The sequence below is a fragment of the Danio rerio genome, chromosome 13 (assembly GCF_049306965.1).
Source record: "Danio rerio strain Tuebingen ecotype United States chromosome 13, GRCz12tu, whole genome shotgun sequence".
Taxonomy (NCBI): Eukaryota; Metazoa; Chordata; class Actinopteri; order Cypriniformes; family Danionidae; genus Danio; species Danio rerio.
This window is the reverse complement of record NC_133188.1, coordinates 34,089,921-34,109,640: the sequence shown is the minus strand read 5'-3', so window position 1 is coordinate 34,109,640 and position 19,720 is coordinate 34,089,921. Positions and strand designations below refer to the sequence as shown.

The 19,720-nt window shown below is 33.7% G+C and overlaps 3 protein-coding genes across 4 annotated transcripts in view; 2 read left to right on the top strand and 1 right to left on the bottom strand.

Annotated features, from left to right (window-relative positions):
- Window positions 1-1,411: 1,411 nt before the first annotated feature.
- tmem72 (transmembrane protein 72) lies at window positions 1,412-10,669 on the top strand. 2 transcript variants are annotated; one of them, NM_001328086.1, is made up of 6 exons: window positions 1,412-1,705; window positions 4,276-4,342; window positions 5,420-5,491; window positions 5,572-5,711; window positions 7,134-7,518; window positions 10,339-10,669. In NM_001328086.1, the coding sequence occupies exons 1-6, from the start codon at window positions 1,636-1,638 to the stop codon at window positions 10,499-10,501; spliced, it is 897 nt and encodes a 298-aa protein (NP_001315015.1). In that variant the 5' UTR covers window positions 1,412-1,635; the 3' UTR covers window positions 10,502-10,669. The 2 variants fall into 2 exon arrangements, with proteins under 2 accessions (NP_001315015.1, XP_073775747.1); XM_073919646.1 differs by having other exon boundaries at window positions 9,042-10,669.
- Window positions 10,670-14,260: 3,591 nt separating this feature from the next.
- The window catches only part of rassf4a (Ras association domain family member 4a), a 35,639-nt gene continuing 30,179 nt past the window's right edge, over window positions 14,261-19,720 (top strand). Inside the window, exons 1-2 of the mRNA NM_001009985.2 lie at window positions 14,261-14,359; window positions 14,450-14,521. The gene's annotated coding sequence lies outside the window, so the exon portion shown is untranslated. The remainder of the gene's footprint in view (window positions 14,360-14,449; window positions 14,522-19,720) is intronic.
- Window positions 15,352-18,435, bottom strand: cxcl18a.1 (chemokine (C-X-C motif) ligand 18a, duplicate 1). Its single transcript, NM_001328090.1, has 4 exons — window positions 18,320-18,435; window positions 18,078-18,210; window positions 17,201-17,278; window positions 15,352-15,824 (listed from the first exon to the last, which is right to left on the bottom strand). The coding sequence occupies exons 1-4, from the start codon at window positions 18,390-18,392 to the stop codon at window positions 15,746-15,748; spliced, it is 363 nt and encodes a 120-aa protein (NP_001315019.1). The 5' UTR covers window positions 18,393-18,435; the 3' UTR covers window positions 15,352-15,745.

Below are 19,720 nucleotides of genomic sequence, written 5' to 3'. Positions count from 1 at the left end.
GTTTTGATAGTTCATAAAAAACATATGAACATTTGTATTTATACAGAACATTTATTTTTTACATTTCATTTATTTATTATTTATATGTAAAGTGCAATCTTGCTTGTACAATTACTCTATTGTACATTTCATATTTCTTATGTTACCATAAATATGCAAAACATACTAAAAAAAAAAAAAACGACTATGAAAAAATGTATTCTTGGTGGACATCTTATTGCTCTTGTGGATCAAAGATGATAATTGTTTGATAATTGAATGGATGGTTTTGAGTGTGATAGCTTACATGATGAATAATGATTGAGAAGTTATGAAGAGTTTGACTCTTTTAATGAGAATGGACTCATCAGTGTTGATTAACAAGTCATATGAAATTAGTTTTTGTCTAAACTACAGACAATTGTACTTATTGTTTGCACACATGTGCCAAAGCATTTGCACTTTGCTTTAATCAAAAAGAAATTCCACTCTGATGTGAAAGTAATACTTTCATTTGAAAAATGAGCCAAAGCAGTTGAGAAAAACTGTTATTGTATCTTTTGTTCGTTTAACGCTTATATTGTGAAATTTGGGTTATTTCACAATATACATTGCATTATATGTATTGGAATGTGGCATATGTTTGTAATGATGCAAACATATGTTTAAGTTTGAGTACACATGTTTATTTTGCACATACAGTTGGGGCGATGCGGTGGCGCAGTAGGTAGTGCTGTCACCTTACAGCAAGAAGGTTTCTGGTTCGAGCCTCAGCTGGGTCAGTTGGCGTTTCTGTGTGGAGGTTGCATGTTCTCCCCGCGTTTGCCTGGGTTTCCTCCAGGTGCTCCGGTTTCCCCCACAGTCCAAAGACATGCAGTACAGGTGAATTCAGTAAGCCAAATTGTCCGTAGTGTATGAGTGTGTATGGATGTTTCCCAGAGATGAGTTGCAGCTGGAAGGGCATCCGCTGCGTAAAACATATGCTGGATAAGTTGGCAGTTCATTCCCGTGTGGCGACCCCAGACTTATTAGTGTGAGGTCAGTCAGTCATTCATAGTGTATATGAGCTGAGAGCAGAGCTCATTATTATGCATGACCCTTCCAAATAAGGTAAAAACTGAGCTTTTCATTCTAGGGCCTTGTTTCTACATGAGCTTGTAAAGCTGTTTATTGATTTTTTTTTATTTTATTTACCTAAACCTTACCTAAACCAAACAGCTTCTATGTATATGTCAGAGAACAACTTAAACATAATGCATTCCATGTGACCTTTAAATCATAATCAAGGACTCATTTAGTGTCGTGTGCAGAATTATGCGTTTTCCCTTAGGGAACATGTGTTGTTTGTGCTCTTTGGCTAGTCAGGTAATCTTTAACTGAGAAGTTTTTTTAGTGTTTGGTCTCCTCACCTTGAGAAGAGGTGGAATGTGGCAGAAACAAGCAGAGGGTGGTCATTGTTATTGTGTTAGGCTGATTACTAGCATAAAATCTGCTGTGGGATGCAGACTGCGGCTCAAAATACCAGATTACTTACCATGCAGCTGTGCTGGCACTGCCATCTTTGACTTTCTTTCTAAACTGTCAAAAAATAAACTATTGATAGAGAACATTAGCTGTAATCAAATGTGCTAAAGGCAAAAGCATCTCATTTCGGCCATGAAGGGCTCAGCTTTGTGGGTAATTGTGGAATGTTCCTGCAGAGTACTCGGCATCTCCACTGCAGCAGGTAGGACTGCATCTTTGTTATTTTTTTGTTGGCCTCTAATTCTTCAAGATAAAAATATAGGTAACACTTTATAATGGAATTGTGTTAATGCATTTACTAACATGAACAAACAATGAACAATAATTACAGTACTTATGTTAGTCAACGTTAGTCAGATCATTGTTAATTCATGTTAACTCACAGTGCATTAACTAATGTTAACAAGCACAAATTTGAATGTTATTAATGCATTAGAAAATGTTGAACTATGATTAATAAATGCTGTACAAGTATTGTTCCTAATTTGTTCATGTTAGTGACTAAATTAACTAATGAAACCTTATTGGAAAGAGTGACCAAAACATGTTTCACCAGTTGTAAAGAACATAGATTAGCATTAGCCATTGAATTATTTTGCCATGGAACTGTTGTTCTGAAATCTGTAGTGGATCTTGTGCTAATTACCAACATGACCTGATTTAAACCGGAAAAACTGCAGTTTTTTTTTTCCACCAGTATATGCTAATCCACCACAGGGAGTAAATGAATGTTTAAAGACTTTTTTTTTTTAATGAGTAACAGTGAAATACAGATGACTGATATTCCTGTCAAAGATTGCATTGTTAGATGTTACTGCAATCATTATTACAGTTTAAATAAATAATAATGGGTTTTGTTTTCTGAAAAAAAAAATGAGACTATGTTCTTTTTTATTTAACATTATTTTATATTTCCCACTAATAATGAAAATAAATGTTAATCTAATTTCTAAGCATTAATTCCCAACTGGTGTTGTTAATTACACTGTAAAACCCAACAGTCAACTTAATCAAATGAAATGACTTAATTTAATAAAAGTTAATTCTACTCATTTGAAAAGAGTTTTGAACTCAATATCGAAAGTAATGACATACTCACATAGATGCATTTTTACCTCAAATAGTTTGTTGCAATCGGTTTCCTTAAATGGTTTGAGTTGCCTTAACTTACCGGGTTTTACAGTACTCAGTTGGTTTGAGTTCTCTTTATTTATTGGGTTTTACTGTGCTCAATTTGCTTCATTTACTCAAATGGTTTGTTGCAATCGGTTTCCTCAAATGGTTTGAGCTACCTTAACTTATTGGGTTTTACAGTGTATTACTATTAAACATTTTACTATTAAAAATCAAATGGTTTGTATTCAATTTACAAATCTGAAGTAAATGTTTAATTCATGCTTATGATCCCCACCCTCAATTTGCCAGGTTTAAACTTTCTTTTTATTTATTTATTTATTTATTTTTTGCATTGCACAGTGAACTGGACAGCTGCGGTGTGCATGGGGCAAATCTGACATCTTGTGGTCACAAACAAAATTGCAAGCCTTTTTTATGTATAAGATTTAATGTTATGATATCTGTAACTAAATTATTTCTTGGTTGATGCTTAACAATTACATAATTAATACTTTACAGTTGTACATTTAAAAAACACAATACTAACACAAAAATAATAATATCAAAAATGTACTTGTTCACAAAGGGCAACAACACACTTATAAACATTTAAAAAGGCATAAAAACAATCTGTGTTATGTAAACATGGAAACATGTAAATAAAGTAAATGAGGTGAGCAAAGTACATGATGCACACATGCTTTTCCATTTATGCCTTTAAATTATATTTAGGCATCTCTTCTCTGACGTTTGATGTTGAAAATTTAACATTGCAGTGTAACAAATGTCTAGGACCAGACAAAATCTGCGGACATTTTTTTTTGGTATTTCTGCAGATAATTTTGTAAAAAAAAATCTGCAGACTTATGCAGAATTATTTTAGAAGTATCATAACTAAAAAAAATTGTTAAATAAAAATAATACCTTTTTAACTTTTATTTCTATTTAGATCTACTTATTTGGTAAACAAAGTAAATCTCTCATATAAATCTACTAAAAAGCAGAAAATATTACTTCACAATCTTTATTGTAAATAAATCATATGAACATTTGAATATTACTATTAATATATCATAATAATATTAGTGAAATTAATTTAAAAACTGAATAAAAATAAATTTACACACATTTACATAAGTAAATACATAGCTTTATAATGGGCTAAACATCTACGTATTTTTGCACATGTGGGCCTACAAATGTCTCATCATTTTTTTTATTAGGTTTTAATAGTTAGAAAAGGAATTGATGTTAGTTTTAATAGAAACTGTTTTGGTCATGTGGGTCTCCTCTGATAATTTGGTGACTTAAAAGCAATAAATCCATAAGGAAAATGTCCAAAAACACATGCACACAAACAAAATACTGGTTTTAATGGTCATAATTTTGAGGTTTGGTATAGTTTTAATATCATTTTTGGTGAAACCTTTAAAACTTTCTATGATGATTTCTTTTGTTGTTTTCAGCAGGGTCTTAGACATTGTTTTAAAATGATACATTGATAGTTGGTCAATTGTGCAAGAAAACCAAGTGGGTTTTCTGTTATGTTAAGGAGTTTTCACAGTGATGACCAAAATACTACTTTAATCTCCTCTGATTATGACTCCTGCAGGTTGAGGTTACAGTAACATGAGTCCTGTGTGTTTGTGTTGTCAGTTTTGTGTGCAGTGGGTATAGAGACTCAGAGTCAGGGAGAGTTCACCAGTTTGGCCGTTTATCTCCTGTGAGTATCAAAACCAGCACCAACTTCATTCATAGGCAGTTTTTTCAGACTTGTCTTCATGTTAGGTCTGTTTTCATCTATACTTCAATGAACAACTAAGTGAATTTTACAGATACAGATGTCTTAATTTAAGAGAATGTAATCTTTTTTTTCTTTGTAACATTATGCTTTGTATTTTTATTATAATAATGATAAAGAATAGCTTTGTAGTTTTGTCAAATTATGGATGTGGGGTGTTGTGTGTCCAGACTTTTTTTTTATGACTATTGTGTACACATACATTTTTGTATTTAGTCAGTAGTGTTGACTTTGGCTGGAATTGTCAGGGTTTTTGACGCCGGTCATAGGGTGGTGTGTTCCGAGATAATTCATAAATGATAAACGTGATGCCATACCACAGTCTGCCCAAACAGATTTATTGGTACTATGGCAATGTCCTCAAGGAGCTGAACACAACTGCTAAACAAACAAACAGAGGACAGATCATCGTCCTCAGGAACATGAAGCCCACTGTCTCTGCATTTCTAACTATAGCTGGCAGTACAGTAGCACCTCATGGGAATTACACACAGATGGAGGCAAACAGGCCTCTTGTCCCTGAGGATCTGCTCTTTCTGGGCTCACGGCCAGACCAGAGAGGTTCTGCATGAACAACAGAGAGAGATTTCCATGGGGATTAAACATAAAGTGGTTGTTCACATGCATGAACTCCAGAATACCATAAACAGCCTGAAATGTATGATCAAATAACTGCTAAATGGTAATGAACCTGTACTGTGTCTATGGATAAAAGAAATAAGAAAGAACAAGTCAATAAAGTTAACTTGTTATAAAGTTAACTAAGTTACTGTATAGTGAATCAGGAATTTTTAGTGTAAAAACGTGCGAGACTGTACTTTATTGTATCTTTTAGGATATAGTGGAGAGTGATGATAAGAATAATAGATACAAATTAAAAATAAATAAACAACAAAACAAGTGAATTTGCAAAAAAAATTGACTTTTTTATACCATTGTCTGGCTTAATTGTTGAGTATTTTTTTAAACCACTGCATTGCTTTTGTTTTTTTCCCCTAGACTGTCCTCGCTGGTGATTATGATTTTTGAAGTCGCCTATTTTATTGACGCTCTGTTGGCTACATGTCTTCCGTGGGTTTGAACAAATTGCACAGGAATCATTTGCAGATGCAGTGTGATCTGCATTATAGTAACTGCATTTTTGCTTGCAGTTGTCCACCAACTTGGAAGATGTTCATTCTTTGGAAGAAGATGGCCAAAGTTGGAGGTTTTCAAAAATTCCTGTACTACACAATGATGTCTGTGATGTGTTTCCTGCATCCGGTGCTTGTATGGCATGCTGTGATTCCAGGTGCCTCACTTTATTGTGTAAAAAATATATGAAAATATATTAATAAATGTATGAATTGATACTTTAGTTTAAAATATAATAATAATATTTAAAAAAGAATAATATATTTCACCAATTAATTAAGCTAAACTGTAAATGAAACCAATTAAATATGTTAATATATGCTAAAAGGGAACAATGTTTAGTAATTTCCATATTAAATTTGATTGCTGAATAATTCATTTGTGAATCCAAGAGCATGTAAAAACCACCCAGTTTTTCTCAAAATAATATGTTTACTTTAAAACAGCTATTTTTATGTTGTGTGACCACATGAAAATAGGTACTGTTTATGTGCTTTCAGTTTTTATGTACTTCTGATGTACTTCTGATGTGTATTTTGTTGTTACCATGACATATAATAGTCATACTGAAAGCACCAGCAGATAGTTTATAGTGATAGCATAGACTAACAACATATGTTTTTATAATAGTTTAGCACAACTACAAGTAAGTTGTACCATGGTAATTCAATTAATTCATCAATTAATTCATCATCTTTACCTTTGACTGAATGTATTTTTAATTTATTTTGATTAATATTAAAATATATTTTTGATTTTGTGTGGGTGACGCAGTGGCGCAGTAGGTAGTGCTGTCGCCTCACAGCAAGAAGGTGCTGTTCTCCCTGTGTTCCCATGAGTTTCCTATGGGGTGCTCCGGTTTTCCCTATAGTCCAGAAACATGTGGTACAGGTGAATTGGGTTGGCTAAATTGTCCGTAGTGTATGAATGTGAATGAGTCTGTATGGATGTTTCCCAGAGATGGGTTTCGGCTGAAAGGGCAACTGCAGCATAAAAAAAACGTGCTGGATAAGTTCTGGATAAGATGTGGTGACCCCAGATTAATAAAGGGACTAAGCCAAAGAGAAAATGAATGACTGACTGAAATTTAGCTGTAACAAATTACAGCAAATTATTATTTTTTTGGTTGGTCCTAAGCAAAATGATACTTTGATCTGGGTTATTTAATTAAGGTTTTTACTTGGTAATATAGTTAAAAAATTATTTAGTATCTTTATATTAAACAATATTTTTACTATGCGTGAATGCAATTTTTTTCTTGACTACAATTACATTTTTTGAATGAAATTTTAATTTTTTTAATCAAAGTTGTGGCTGTAACAAATTACAGTAATTTTGTATGTTGGTTCAAAGTGTCATTTGTTTTCAGTGTAAGACGCACTTATTTTTAAGCTGAAATTATATTAAGATTTAATAGTTACAATAATACTACTACTAGTAACTATTTTTACCACGTTTTCTTTAATGAAATAAATGCGGTCTTCATGAAGTCCATTAATGTTTCTCATTGTTTCCAAACTTTTGACTGGTGGTTTACAAGTTAAAATGAACTAAGAAACATTTGCTTTTTTCTTTACAGGGATTATGCTGGTTGTGACCGGATTCTTTAACTTCATACTGAGCAAAAAAAAGAAGTCAGATGTGCCTAAAGAGTCCAGAGTTTTCTATGGTGACCCGGCTCTGTCTTCTGTCTGTGTCAAAGATAGAGGAGACTCTGAAGACACGTTCTCTTTCTTTAACGTCATCTCCGGCAAAAGAGCATCTTTTATTCCTAACAACAGCCGAATTCATGACTTAACAGACAGGGATCAGTCATTGAAGAATGGTCAACACAAGAAAAGACAAACAGACAGAAGGAATGTGCACTTTATTAAGAGCCTCAGAAGTAATGATACTGAAATGGAAGAATATCATGAGGTGGAATCAGAGGAGACCACATCAGATAAAGCACCAATGATTACACTGTAAGTGTGAGTGATGTGGCATCATATGCTGGTGAAAAATGAATACATTAATGCCTCTTCTTCATGAGCAAAATGTTTTTATGTACTGAGACATGGTCATAAATGAAGAAATTGGTTTAACATGCATTACACTAACATCATTTAAAACAAAGAAACAAATACAAAATTACTTTTACAAGGGGTTTAAACACAGTTGTGTGGCAACAGTGTGTTAATATAGTCAGCCTTAAATGGTAAAAATGAATTAATCCCATTATTTATAATCACACTTGATGAAAACAGTCTGCAGAAACACTTTGATTGACATTCTTCCTTTGTACATGTCATCTGAGGAAAAGCCCTGAGTGAGAAGCAGCCGTCTGGTATTAGAGTTTACACCAGCTAAAGATAATATCAGCGACTAAGAGGATTATAAATGTTGAGTTTTAGGATGTACAAATGAACATTGTAATCTTCATAGACTGCCTTCTTCTGAGACACTGGCTGCGTCCGAAACCGCCTACTACTCAGTAGGTAATGCATTTGAATTTACTACTCAATCATTAGAAAAGAATGTTCTATAACAGTGATTCTCAAACTGTGGTACGCAGGCTTCCATCTAGTGGTACGCGCATATATCAAATGTGTCATATGTATATGCTCCATATATTTCAAAATGGCAACATTTCCAGGTGTTCATGAATTGGCTACTATATGTTAATACTTTACATTTAAGTACAGCACTTTTCTTTGTACTTTTTACGAACATTAACCTACCATTTTTAACTTTTAAAAGCACATTTTAATTTAAAAGTTGACTTTTTAGTTTGTTTGTTTGTTTGTTTACATATAAGCACAGTACAGTGTTTACGTTCAAACTATTTACGATCAGGCTGACAATAATAAATTTTCTTAATAATAGGAATTAATCTGCCACGTTTTAGAACTGTGCAGAGCCGTAGCTGCTTTACTGGGCCTACTATGCCACTGTTTTCAATACTGCTCATTATGGTGGTACTTGGAGAGACAATTTTTTTCTAAGGTGGTGCTTGATGAAAAAAGTTTGAGAACCACTGTTCTATGCAGTATGAATTTAAAAGGTATGAATGGAATTTGGACGTACTAAATCCACCATTTTGTCATGGTCACAGGACCTACCTACTTAGTTGCGTTGCTGTATTCATGAATTCTCTCACAGGGCATCATGGGATAGCGTAGCTTGCAGGGGATACACTTCAGAATCTCGCGGGAAGTGGTAAGTCATCTAGGTACTTTTCACATACTGATTTTCAAATTCTATGAATTGGGACATACTACTCGGCTCGCATACTGTTTTTAGCGTACTATATAGTATGGAAGTATGCGGTTTCGGGTGCAGCCACTCACACATAGGCGTTTGTAGTTCCGCCCTCTTTTGGAAAGAGCACAATCTCATTTAAATCTTATTTGAATTTAAAGTGACAGTCACCAAAATAACACAATTTGAATTAAAGACTAATGCAGAGTTCATACTGATTTTAGCCACGATTTTGTCTTGCTGAAAGGTTTTGAGAAATCGCCATCAAATGCCTGAAATGAGAAACAATCACACAGTGTGAACTATCAAAGAGGGGATCTGGAAAAATCGCAGATAAGTCAACATGCTTAATGACATGCTAAATTTCTGGACCAGTGATTCAGTTCTTCCATGTGAATTGTGATCTGGGTGAAACCGGGTTGAAATGAAAAAAATGTAAGAGAAATTGTTAAATCCCTTCAAAACCCAGGTGAGCAAAATAAGTGCATTTTCTACCCCACTAAAAACTTCTTTCACATTATGTAGTTAATACCAAAATATATACTATGCAACCTCGTTGTTTCCATATCACTCGTATATGTTTGGTTTTGAGACATGGTTTGTGGACTGAGACAAAGTTGTCGGCAATTCTTCCTATTGTAAAGTCATGCAGTGTGAAACCCCCTGTTGCCAATCCATCTTGCAGTGTAAACAGCAGCAATGGAACACTACCCCAGATAGTCATAAAGTGTGAAAACCATGACACGACTACTTTGAAAATCGTGCAGTCTGAACTCAACATAAGGGTTCAGACTCAAAGAGTTATAAAGCATTCCCCTTTAGGATTTAATTAATTAATAAATCTCTTATGCTCATTAAGGATGCATTTATTAGGAAAAAAATGGTTAAACAGTTATAATATAACCTAATTATTCTTATTTATAAATTTTTCAATTACTTTTTTTACTCTGATAAATGCAGCTTAATGGGGAGAGGCTATGAATAATGTAAATATAAGTAAACAGTAATATGAGTAGTGCGACTTCTAAATTAATATGATCCAAAATAACTATTTTCTATTTGAACATATTTTATATTTTTTGCTCAAAAACATATATAATCATTATCAATGTTGAAATTGTGTAGAAAATTTCAAATAGCACTTTTTAAAAACAATTTCATTGTTTTGTAAATTATTTGTTTATAAACCACGTTTTTTACCACATTGCAATAATTTGTAATGTACAAATTTAACAGCAGATCAAAAGCAAACACACTGTTCAAACTCGTAGTGATTTAAAAGTTGCTACATGTGGTAACATCAAATAAATAAACCCTTTAGGCATCAGATCATTAAAAAAAAAACTCCATTAAGTCTTCACAAAGGCACATTGTCATTTTAAACATAGTGAACATAAACCCAAAATGGCATTTCAAATCCATATGTTTGTGAGCAGCATCCATTTTAGGGCAGTGTTTAAACCACAAACATTTTAGGAAATCATACTTGAGACACACTGAAAACAAATATATGCTTATAATCTTTAACATCTTTCTTTTAAAAGAGTGAGCTGCTGGAAAAAAAAAGAGAACTGCTTTTTATTCCAGTCTGTAACCTTAAGCCTGGGTCTCCTGCATCCATCCATCCATCCATCCATCCGTCTTCATACGTCAATACAATTAAGAGATTCCATTCATCATTTACTGACCCAGACGAGAAGGTTTTAAGCCTAAAGACTGAACAACAACCCCCAAGGCATTAGTCCTCTCCATTAACCTGTATAGATGACTTCAACATCTTCAATACTTGAGTAACATAAGATATGCAGCCATCATGTGTATTATACTTCACAGACTTAATGACAATTGTTCACTAAATAAATGATTTGCATGTTTTGTTGTGGTTTTATTGTGTTTATTGAATAGCTGCAGCGGTTTACTGCCATTTGCTAATGGAGAGTCACAAAGCAGAAATAGCACTGTTGAAAAGAACTGGAGTGAAAAATCTATGAACATCAATGGGTCAGGCAATGATTCTCGCTACACCAATAAGAAGAATTAGGCTACAAACTCAAATAAAGCTAAGCCATCATCAAATAGAAATCCACTTATTTTACTTGATCTTCCCTCTTAATCCCTTATAAGAACTCAAAATGATGTTCAAATTAAAAATGAAGGCTCTGGGGAAAACCCGTAAGCCTTTTACTCTTAAATGATGTAATTAGAATTTTTTATTATTATTATTTTTTTTAGAATTTACAAAGATATTTTTATGCTGTTTTAAATAAATGTTTTGGATGAAGTCACTGCTGGAATGATTCATGTTTTTCTGTGGTGAACTGGGACAATGTTTTCCATTCCAATAGCAGAAGTACAGTTTTATTTGTGCTTCTGTGGAAACATTTCATTTCAATGTTTCACATTATTTGATATTAGTATCTTTTTTTGTTCAAATGAAATGTGAGATTAGTTTGCTTCCAATGGGATAAACGGACCTTGCAACAGACATGATAATCCAACTGATAATTTGTGCACTTTTTGGGAAATAATTACAATTTTTTGAAGAAATATTGTACGCTGACTATAGAGAGAAGAAACAAACAAAAAAAGATGTTTGTGTGTGTTTGTTTTACAGAGCAAGGGAAAGAATAAGTGCTTTCTAGAGATCATTTTAAAAACAAAGTTGGAAAATAACAAGAAAATAGTTAGCTTTTTTTTTCTTTTTAAATAGATTTATGCTTGGTCAGTGTCAATGACTGAGTTAAAGGGGTGGTCCACAATGATATCATATTTTAAACTTTAGTTGGTGTGTAATGTAGCTGTGTGAACATAAACAACATCTCTGAATGTAATAAGTTCTAAGTTCAATGCAAAGGGAGACCTTGGTTTTTACAGAGTTAGCTTAGCAAAGCCTACAATGAACGAATTTTGGGGACTACAAAAAATACTTCCGCCCCCTCTGAGATCACAAAGGTTCGTTTACTGCGCACGCACACTGCGCAGATAAGGGCTGCGGCCAGAGGAGCTGTAACGTTATAGCAGAGATGAAGCTAACAATGCGTCCAAACACTGCTGTTTCCACAGAGTTTCATCTGTTTCTGTATTTGGGCTTCCAAAGAACACGACACAAAGACAGAAGTGCTTACAGTTCAATATTAATTATGATGCTCCAGAGAACTACAAAATACACAGCAAGCATGATTTGACAAAACAGCTTCCAGAATCTCGCCCAGTTCAGTGCTGGATTCGGCTAAAATCTCCTCAAAGCAGAAGCTGTGAACTACAACCTGTAAGTGTTTTTATTTGTTAAATCATTCAAACTGCTGTAAACACACACACACACACACTCCACCAGCACGTTCGTGTCTCTTATGTGTGTGCGCGACTGCATTGATTGTCTTTAGGGAGCTTTTCCATGCGTTTCACATCTCAGATAATTAAGTCGCAAAAGATATGTGGATGATTCATGTTACTTACACATGCATATTCCGGATACATGTGAAAGGCGTCGTGTAATGCATAGAGTTAAAAAAATTACAGGATAGCTCACCTGACTCGTGGTAGCAGCAGAAAAACAAATCAAGGCTCACACAGGTAGCATCCCACATCTTGTGCTTTATTCTTCTGTCATGATATATTACAGAAAATAACTTAATCCGAGCATCAGAGAAAAAGAAAAAAAACTCCATGCACATACGCTTGTTACAGAGAGTTCACACATTCACTCACACAAACACACACACACACACACACATAGACGCAGACAACATTCACACGCACACACAATGACAAACGCTCTTAAAGGAGCCGCACCCCATTTTCACTCGTTACAGACACTTGTCAGATTTTATTTAAGAGAGCAGGCAGGAGGTTGACTGATTGTTTACACAGCAGAAAAGCGCATGCTTTTACGGGCGTGACGTTGAGCCAATCCGCGAATAGCAGCACATTATGACATTGACCAAACAGAGTCACTTAAGGGTGGGCCTTTCAGAGAAACTAGGAAATTTGACAGTCATTTTCATGTTTGCTGAGTAGCTGTTTTAATCAAAGTGAGATATATGAAAAACAACGTGATTACCTTCAAGTGAAACATGAGCACACATTGCTTTGCATCTTATAAACACAACCAAGCCTTAAAATTACATTCTTGAACACCCCTTTAAAAAAAAATTATAAATAAATAAATACTGTATACTGTTCATTATAATGGTGCTTGGAGAACTTTTTTGGTGTGAAAACTTTTTTTGGAGGTGGTACTTACTTGGATTACATCTAAGACACTTTAACTGTAGGGTATATTAGTTTGATGAATCTCCTATCGGAGTAAGAATAACAAGAGAATATATATATATATATATGTGTGTGTGTGTGTGTGTGTGTGTGTGTGTGTGTGTATATGTATATATTTGCTGTTTTAGAAAAGTAATGCAAGCAAGATTATCTGGCAAGGCCATATGAAATTGTAATGGTGAATGCTGCCTGGAACTAACTGTACATCTAATAGCCACATTGATCAGCCAATCTAAATCTTTACATGAAAATTATATCTTATTACTGTATGTCTTTTAAGTTTACTTTCTGAATAGCAACTCTAAAAAATGTTGGGTCAAGAACAATGAACAAAGAACAAATAGTGGATCATTTAACCCAAATTATTTTAAATATGACCAAAAACAACCACTTTGTAAATATTTGAACTAAATTGAATTGCCATGTTTAATTTTATATGGTTGGGTTTGTCACATTTTGCCCAATTTTGGATTGAAATGATCCAGTATTTTTAGTGTATCACATCTGAGACTTATTTGATGATTACTATATTAGTTTTCACTGCTAAGTGAAATATTTTGAGTATTTGATTAGTTTAGAGATAGATGTTTCTAAATGCATAATTAGTCAGCAGTTCCGTTAATATAATAATTTCCTCTTTAAAACAAATACGTCTTCCTCTTCCCATGGGGGAAGTGTCTTGGCAGCTCAAAGCAGCGACTTCCTCAAATATTTTTGTCGACCTTTTGGTGTCATATTTTCCTAGATGATACTTTATTCTCAGACTGAGTTAAAAAAACAGGAAGCCTGTCTTCCCACTAATAAGATTAAAATGAACGTTCAAATGTTGCGTTGTACTTGTAAATGTAAATCCTTACACATTTTATTTTCAAGTACAGCATTAAAAGGATGAAAACCCTACAGCTTAATGAAGTTTTAATATGACAGGTGGGCTGAACACAATTTAGCAGCACCCTTTCATTAGCAGCTAAATTGTCTCGTGGTTATCGCAAGACTCCTGATAATTATCTCACAGACATGCTAATATTGGTGCGAACGGACCTAGCGTTTCCCAGGGCAACCGTAGACAATTCCCGCCCTCGAACTTCTTTGATTGGCTCGTGTACTCAGAGGCGTGTGTGATTGGTTTACACTGCTGTCAGTCTTCTCAAGAAGCAGCATTATTTTGACCGTCTTTTCCCCGAGGAAGCGGCAGGGTGAAGTGAAAAGAGTGGAGTGGAAGATAAGAGGTTGCGCCTTGCAAAACAGCTGGGCTCTGTCGACTCTTACAAAGGGACGGCGTTTCACGAGATGGTAAGGAGAACAGAATGTGACAAATGATAATGAGTGCATTATTAATGACAATTGTTTTACATGAGGTGTGTTTCTGAATAATTTCTGCAGGTGAGCCGCCTCTATGCACTACTAGTGTCTTCATTTGAAGGCTACCTTGACTTCTTCTGAAGCTGTTATCAGGTGTGTGATTTTAAACAGTTGTTCAAATAAACTGTATTTGAGCGAAGCTTCTGTAAACCACATTTGCAGTCGATTTGCACTACTGTAATATGTTTGTAATGTTTGCATGTTTCATGATGGAAGCAAATCAGATATCAGTCTATATGGAACTTTGTATTTTGCCTGTCTTCCAAATTCCTGTCCAATTTGTGCAAAATAGCCATAAATAAATCCAGAAGTGGTTAAGGACTCTTTGCTTGATGTATTCGTGCAGCTGGTAGCCACAGCTGGTTTTCAGTAATTGATTGGGTGGGCAGGGGGGTTTCGTGTTGTAATTTCTTTATGCAGGTGGAGAGCATCTCTAGACAGGACCTCTTGGTTTTAAATCAGTCTAATGCATTTTTAGGGGTGTTTTCTTTCTTTCTGGTGGACATTGTTGATTGTGCATATTTTGATGGCGTTTTCTCACAAAGAGGAAATTAATAATTTATGAAAATGGTCATAGACAGAGGTGGGGTTAGGTCATAGAATATTTAAATACTTCTCATGTTTTATGTTGATTTTAATTATATGAACACATGCCTATTTAGACTCGTTGTGGAATTTGTATTTTTAATTTTATGTTTTTGCATTGTTATTATTATTCATTCATTCATGTTCATTTTGGCTTAGTCCCTTTATTAATCTGGGGTCGCCACAATTTGATAAGAACCGCCGGAATGAACCGCCAACTTATCCAGCATATATTTTACGCAGCTGATGCCCTTCCAACTGCAACCCATGACTGGGAAACATCCATACACACTTATTTACAAACATACACCACAGACAATTTAGCTTACCCAATTCACCCATAGGGCATGTCTTTGGACTGTGGGGTAAACCGTAGTACCCGGAGGAAACCCACGCCAACACCGGGAGAACATGCAAACTACAAACAGAAATGCCAACTGAACCAGTCAAGACTCGAACCAGTGACCTTCTTGCTGTGAGACGATCGTGCTACCCACTGTGCCACTGTGCAGCCCATTAATATTATTATTATTATTATATGTTATATTATATGTTATAGTCACATCCAATATGCAAACACGTATAGGTTTAAGGTTTTATTAGAAAATAACAGCACAAAAATGTATTTACAAATTTAATCTACATAATAATATATATTTGAACAAATAAAAAACAGACAAGGTAAATTATTATGTATTACAATACAGAACACACAGTAACAGAATTGTTAAATTAAAGCTTCTTGAGTCTTTTTGGTGCATTCTTCTTGATCGTCAGACAGACCTTCTTCCTCTGTGGGTTGAAGTTAATTCTAGACAATAGAACAATGAAAGGGTTTAATTATTTGGGAAAGGCTCTGAGCTGAGCAGGCAAAAAAAATCTCCAATTTAAATCAGTTTACACCATTAACAGCAATGTGACACTTAATATTCCCAAGAGACTGATTTTTTCCTGACTCAGCCCTTTCTGAAAGTATCAGCAACAGCTACAATGCATACAATCTGTAAACCATGAGCTTCTAGTGTCACATATGGCATTAATTGTTTCATGCTTTTTTTATTTGTTAATATAGTGTACAATATAAGTATGTTATAAATATTTTTTGTCTTTTGTATGGATGTTAAATCCTCTGTATGTTCATGTTAGTGATTTGTCCTGCCACAGAGTGTCAGTGTTGCACACATTTTAAATTTTGAGTTTCAAAATAAGTGTTCTTAATTTATACATATACAGGGTCAGGCGGAATCTGCGGACATTATTTGTTTCTTCTGCACAGTATTATTTTTTTTTAATTCTGCAGATTTATTCAGAATGATTTTGGGTGTAAAGTAACAAAAAAACTGAAAACATGAAATAAAAAATGACTTGCATAAACAATGACTTACTAAGTTTAAGGTTTACAATGCAAATCTAATTAGATTTTTTGATAAAAAACATTGTATGATATACAGTACCCAGCATAATTGAGTACACCCTGTTTTAAAAATGAATATTTTATCAATTTTCTCAGTGAGTATAGGCAATGTACTTGGGTGCATTTAAACAAAACAGATTTATAAAGCAGATATATTTATTAAAAGAACATTTTAGTCACCAAACATATTTGGAAAGTGAAAGATAATACAATAAAATTTAAGCAGAACATTGCAAAAATAAATAACTTACAATTTTAACTATTTTTTTCTAATTTTTTTTTGTTTGTTTCTCTTGATGTTTTCTCTTTTTAAAGTTTGTATTTAATATTTTTCCATAACAAGTAAATTTGGGTGTACTAGTTTTTATACCGCTATCATACGTTATTTTGTTAGATAAAATTCATATTTGGCTTCAGTAATGACTAATCTAATGTATGTGCACAAATATAATTTTGTATAGCTTCCTATTAAAAATATGAATTTAAAAGATAGATTTGTGAGGGGTGTATTTATTTATGCTGAGCACTGTATCTACTAAAAGACAGCAAATATTACTTTACAAACTGTATAGTAAGTTACTCATATAAACATTGCTAAAATTTATTTAAAACTGAACAAATATATTTATTTACACACATTTAGATTAGCAAATAAAATAGATTCTGTGACTGGTTAAAAATCTGCAGAGTATCTGCTGATTTCTGCACATGCAGCTTCTGTGTGGGCCTACATATTTGTAGAACCTTTAAGGTCAGCCTGTACATTCACTTACTTTTGCCAGCATTTCTGCAGTTTTTTCCCCTGCTTGGACTCTGGATTTAGACACACTTCTTTATTTGACAACTGGAGTCTGTGGAGGAGATCAGCATGTTGTCAGATATGTGCAATCTATTGCAGGCATTAACATACAACAACATTTGATCAGAGGCATTTAACTCGTGTCGCACTACTTTGCGAGCAATGATACAATGAGCAGAGATTCAGCACAACATTTTGAGAATTTTTTAATTTAGTGTTATTTTTTTCTTTCTATCTACAGAATAAGCCATTTAGCATTAAAACACCACTGGAAAATGACATAGATTATTAGATAAGAAAGCTAATATTTCCAGAGTTTCTTGAGAGAGTAAAGTGGGATTGTTTATCATAGCATGCCCACTCATGCCTAAATTCAATCTGCAAAATGACGAAAAACTCATCTTGCCATGACCTGGCTTCCCTTCAGTTAAATTATTTCTTGTGATGCGTCTCAACATGAAATATTGTGTAACATCCTGACACATTCGCATTAATTAATTGCTAAATGTTTAAAAGGTTGCAATTGCATGGTAATTAATATATTATCAATATACAAAATTCATGTCTCAATTTGTGGCTCCCAGTGAGCCAGTAATCACCAAGCACTTTTAAAGCATTTGACACAACAGCTTTTGTGTTGCACATAAAAAAAAAAGAGTATTGAAGGACATGAGGGTGACGGATGATGACAGAATTTTAATTTAAACTAAGAATATCATCTGATAAAATTGCAAATGAATCACCACATTTAGATATTTTTATTTTTTACAGTACATGCCTTCATGTAATGGATTAAACATTTTAAAATCCACCGTATTCATAAATGTGAGAGAGTGCGCTTCTGTACTCACTTGATTTGAACCTTGTTGCAAAGAGGATTTTTCGGAGTGATTGTGTAGTCTGTGATTTTTCTCCACTGCACTGCTCCAGCCTCCTTAACACACTCACATTTTTCTCGGATGAATGTTGCAGCTGTCATTTTAACTAAAGACGATTTCAGAAATAAAAAACATGCATTTCAACATCACCTCCATGACCAGTATCTGGCAGAAATCTGTAAACAGCCCTGATAAGTTTTCAAATGCTACTGTACCTGAGATAAAGTGTGAACAGACTGAGAGCAGGAGCAGGACTTTGACACTTGCTTGCAGAGTTTTGAAAGCCATTTCTGTTTGTCTGTCTTTCTCAAGTGTGCACTGAACTGTCCTCCTTGTTTTTCACTTTTCCATTTATGCGTTTCCTGTTTTTCCATATTAAGCAGGATAAGAGTCACATGGTTTCTAGTAAATGCTTCAAGACAAGTGATTTCTCAATACCTGTGTGCGCACCTTGCAAAGATTGCTTTTATGGTTTGAGACGCTATTATTTTGAGTGGCTATAATTTAGGAATTTTAGAATAAGTTTTTCTTGCTGAATGGTGAATTCTTTAGCTCTTTCAAGACAATTCTATGACTTCTGTGAATTAATTTAGACAGGTTTTATGAATAACTTAAATCTAAAATTAATTATAATGAAAATTAATCTTTGCAAATGGTTATTTATAAAATCATTTAAAAGGGTTTGATTATTACTTTGACTATTGTAAAAGTGTTTTTTTTTAAAGGAAACCTAAGCATTTGACATTAGGTGACTATAAATACAGAGAGACATTTAAGAAGTTTTGCATTTTATGTTTTTTTTTCCCTCATGCTGAATTAAAAAACTCTAAATAAACAATTTAGCATTAAAATACAAATGAAATCTGATAAGAAACTGCCTGTGTTCACAAGATGTAGATAAAGGTTGATTATGTTTTTAGGGGTTTATTGAGAAAGCAGCAGTATTGTTTATCATATCATGCCCACTCATGCCCAAATTCAAATAGTTTGATATGATGGAAAATTCATCTTGTCATGACATGGCTTTCTACCATACCATAATAATTCATCCCAACTTTTGTGCATTTAAAAAGTACTTTAAAAGTTTTGATTCAAGCTTCCACATTAAGTCTTATGAACTAACCCAAGCTCAAATTTCTAATTATATAAAGTCATGGCATTAAATGTAACATGCATTGCAAAAAAAAAAAAAAGAAAAGAAAAACTAATTCTTAAATTAGCATATTGTATACAAATACAAAAGAACTTTGTTCATCATTCTTTATATAAGAATATTTAGACATTTGATATTTTCTCTGGGTAAAAGCAGATGACGTACTTCGTATTTGTGCAGATTAGAAGGAATCTGTTGGAAGTTGTTTCAAACACTGAAGAAATGCGGTTATAGTAGACTTATTGTAATTTAAAAGAAACCAACAAAAATAAAAATAGCATACTTTTTATTAGATAACCATGTGCTTCATGTAGTATCATGTAAATTATAGTTTTACAATGGCTAAATCAGTACATTTATTTATGTTGTCAAAAGTAATTATTAAGTGTTTGACTAGGTATATACAGTGCTCCGCATATATACTGTACACCCCTCACAAATCTATCTTTTAAATTCATATTTT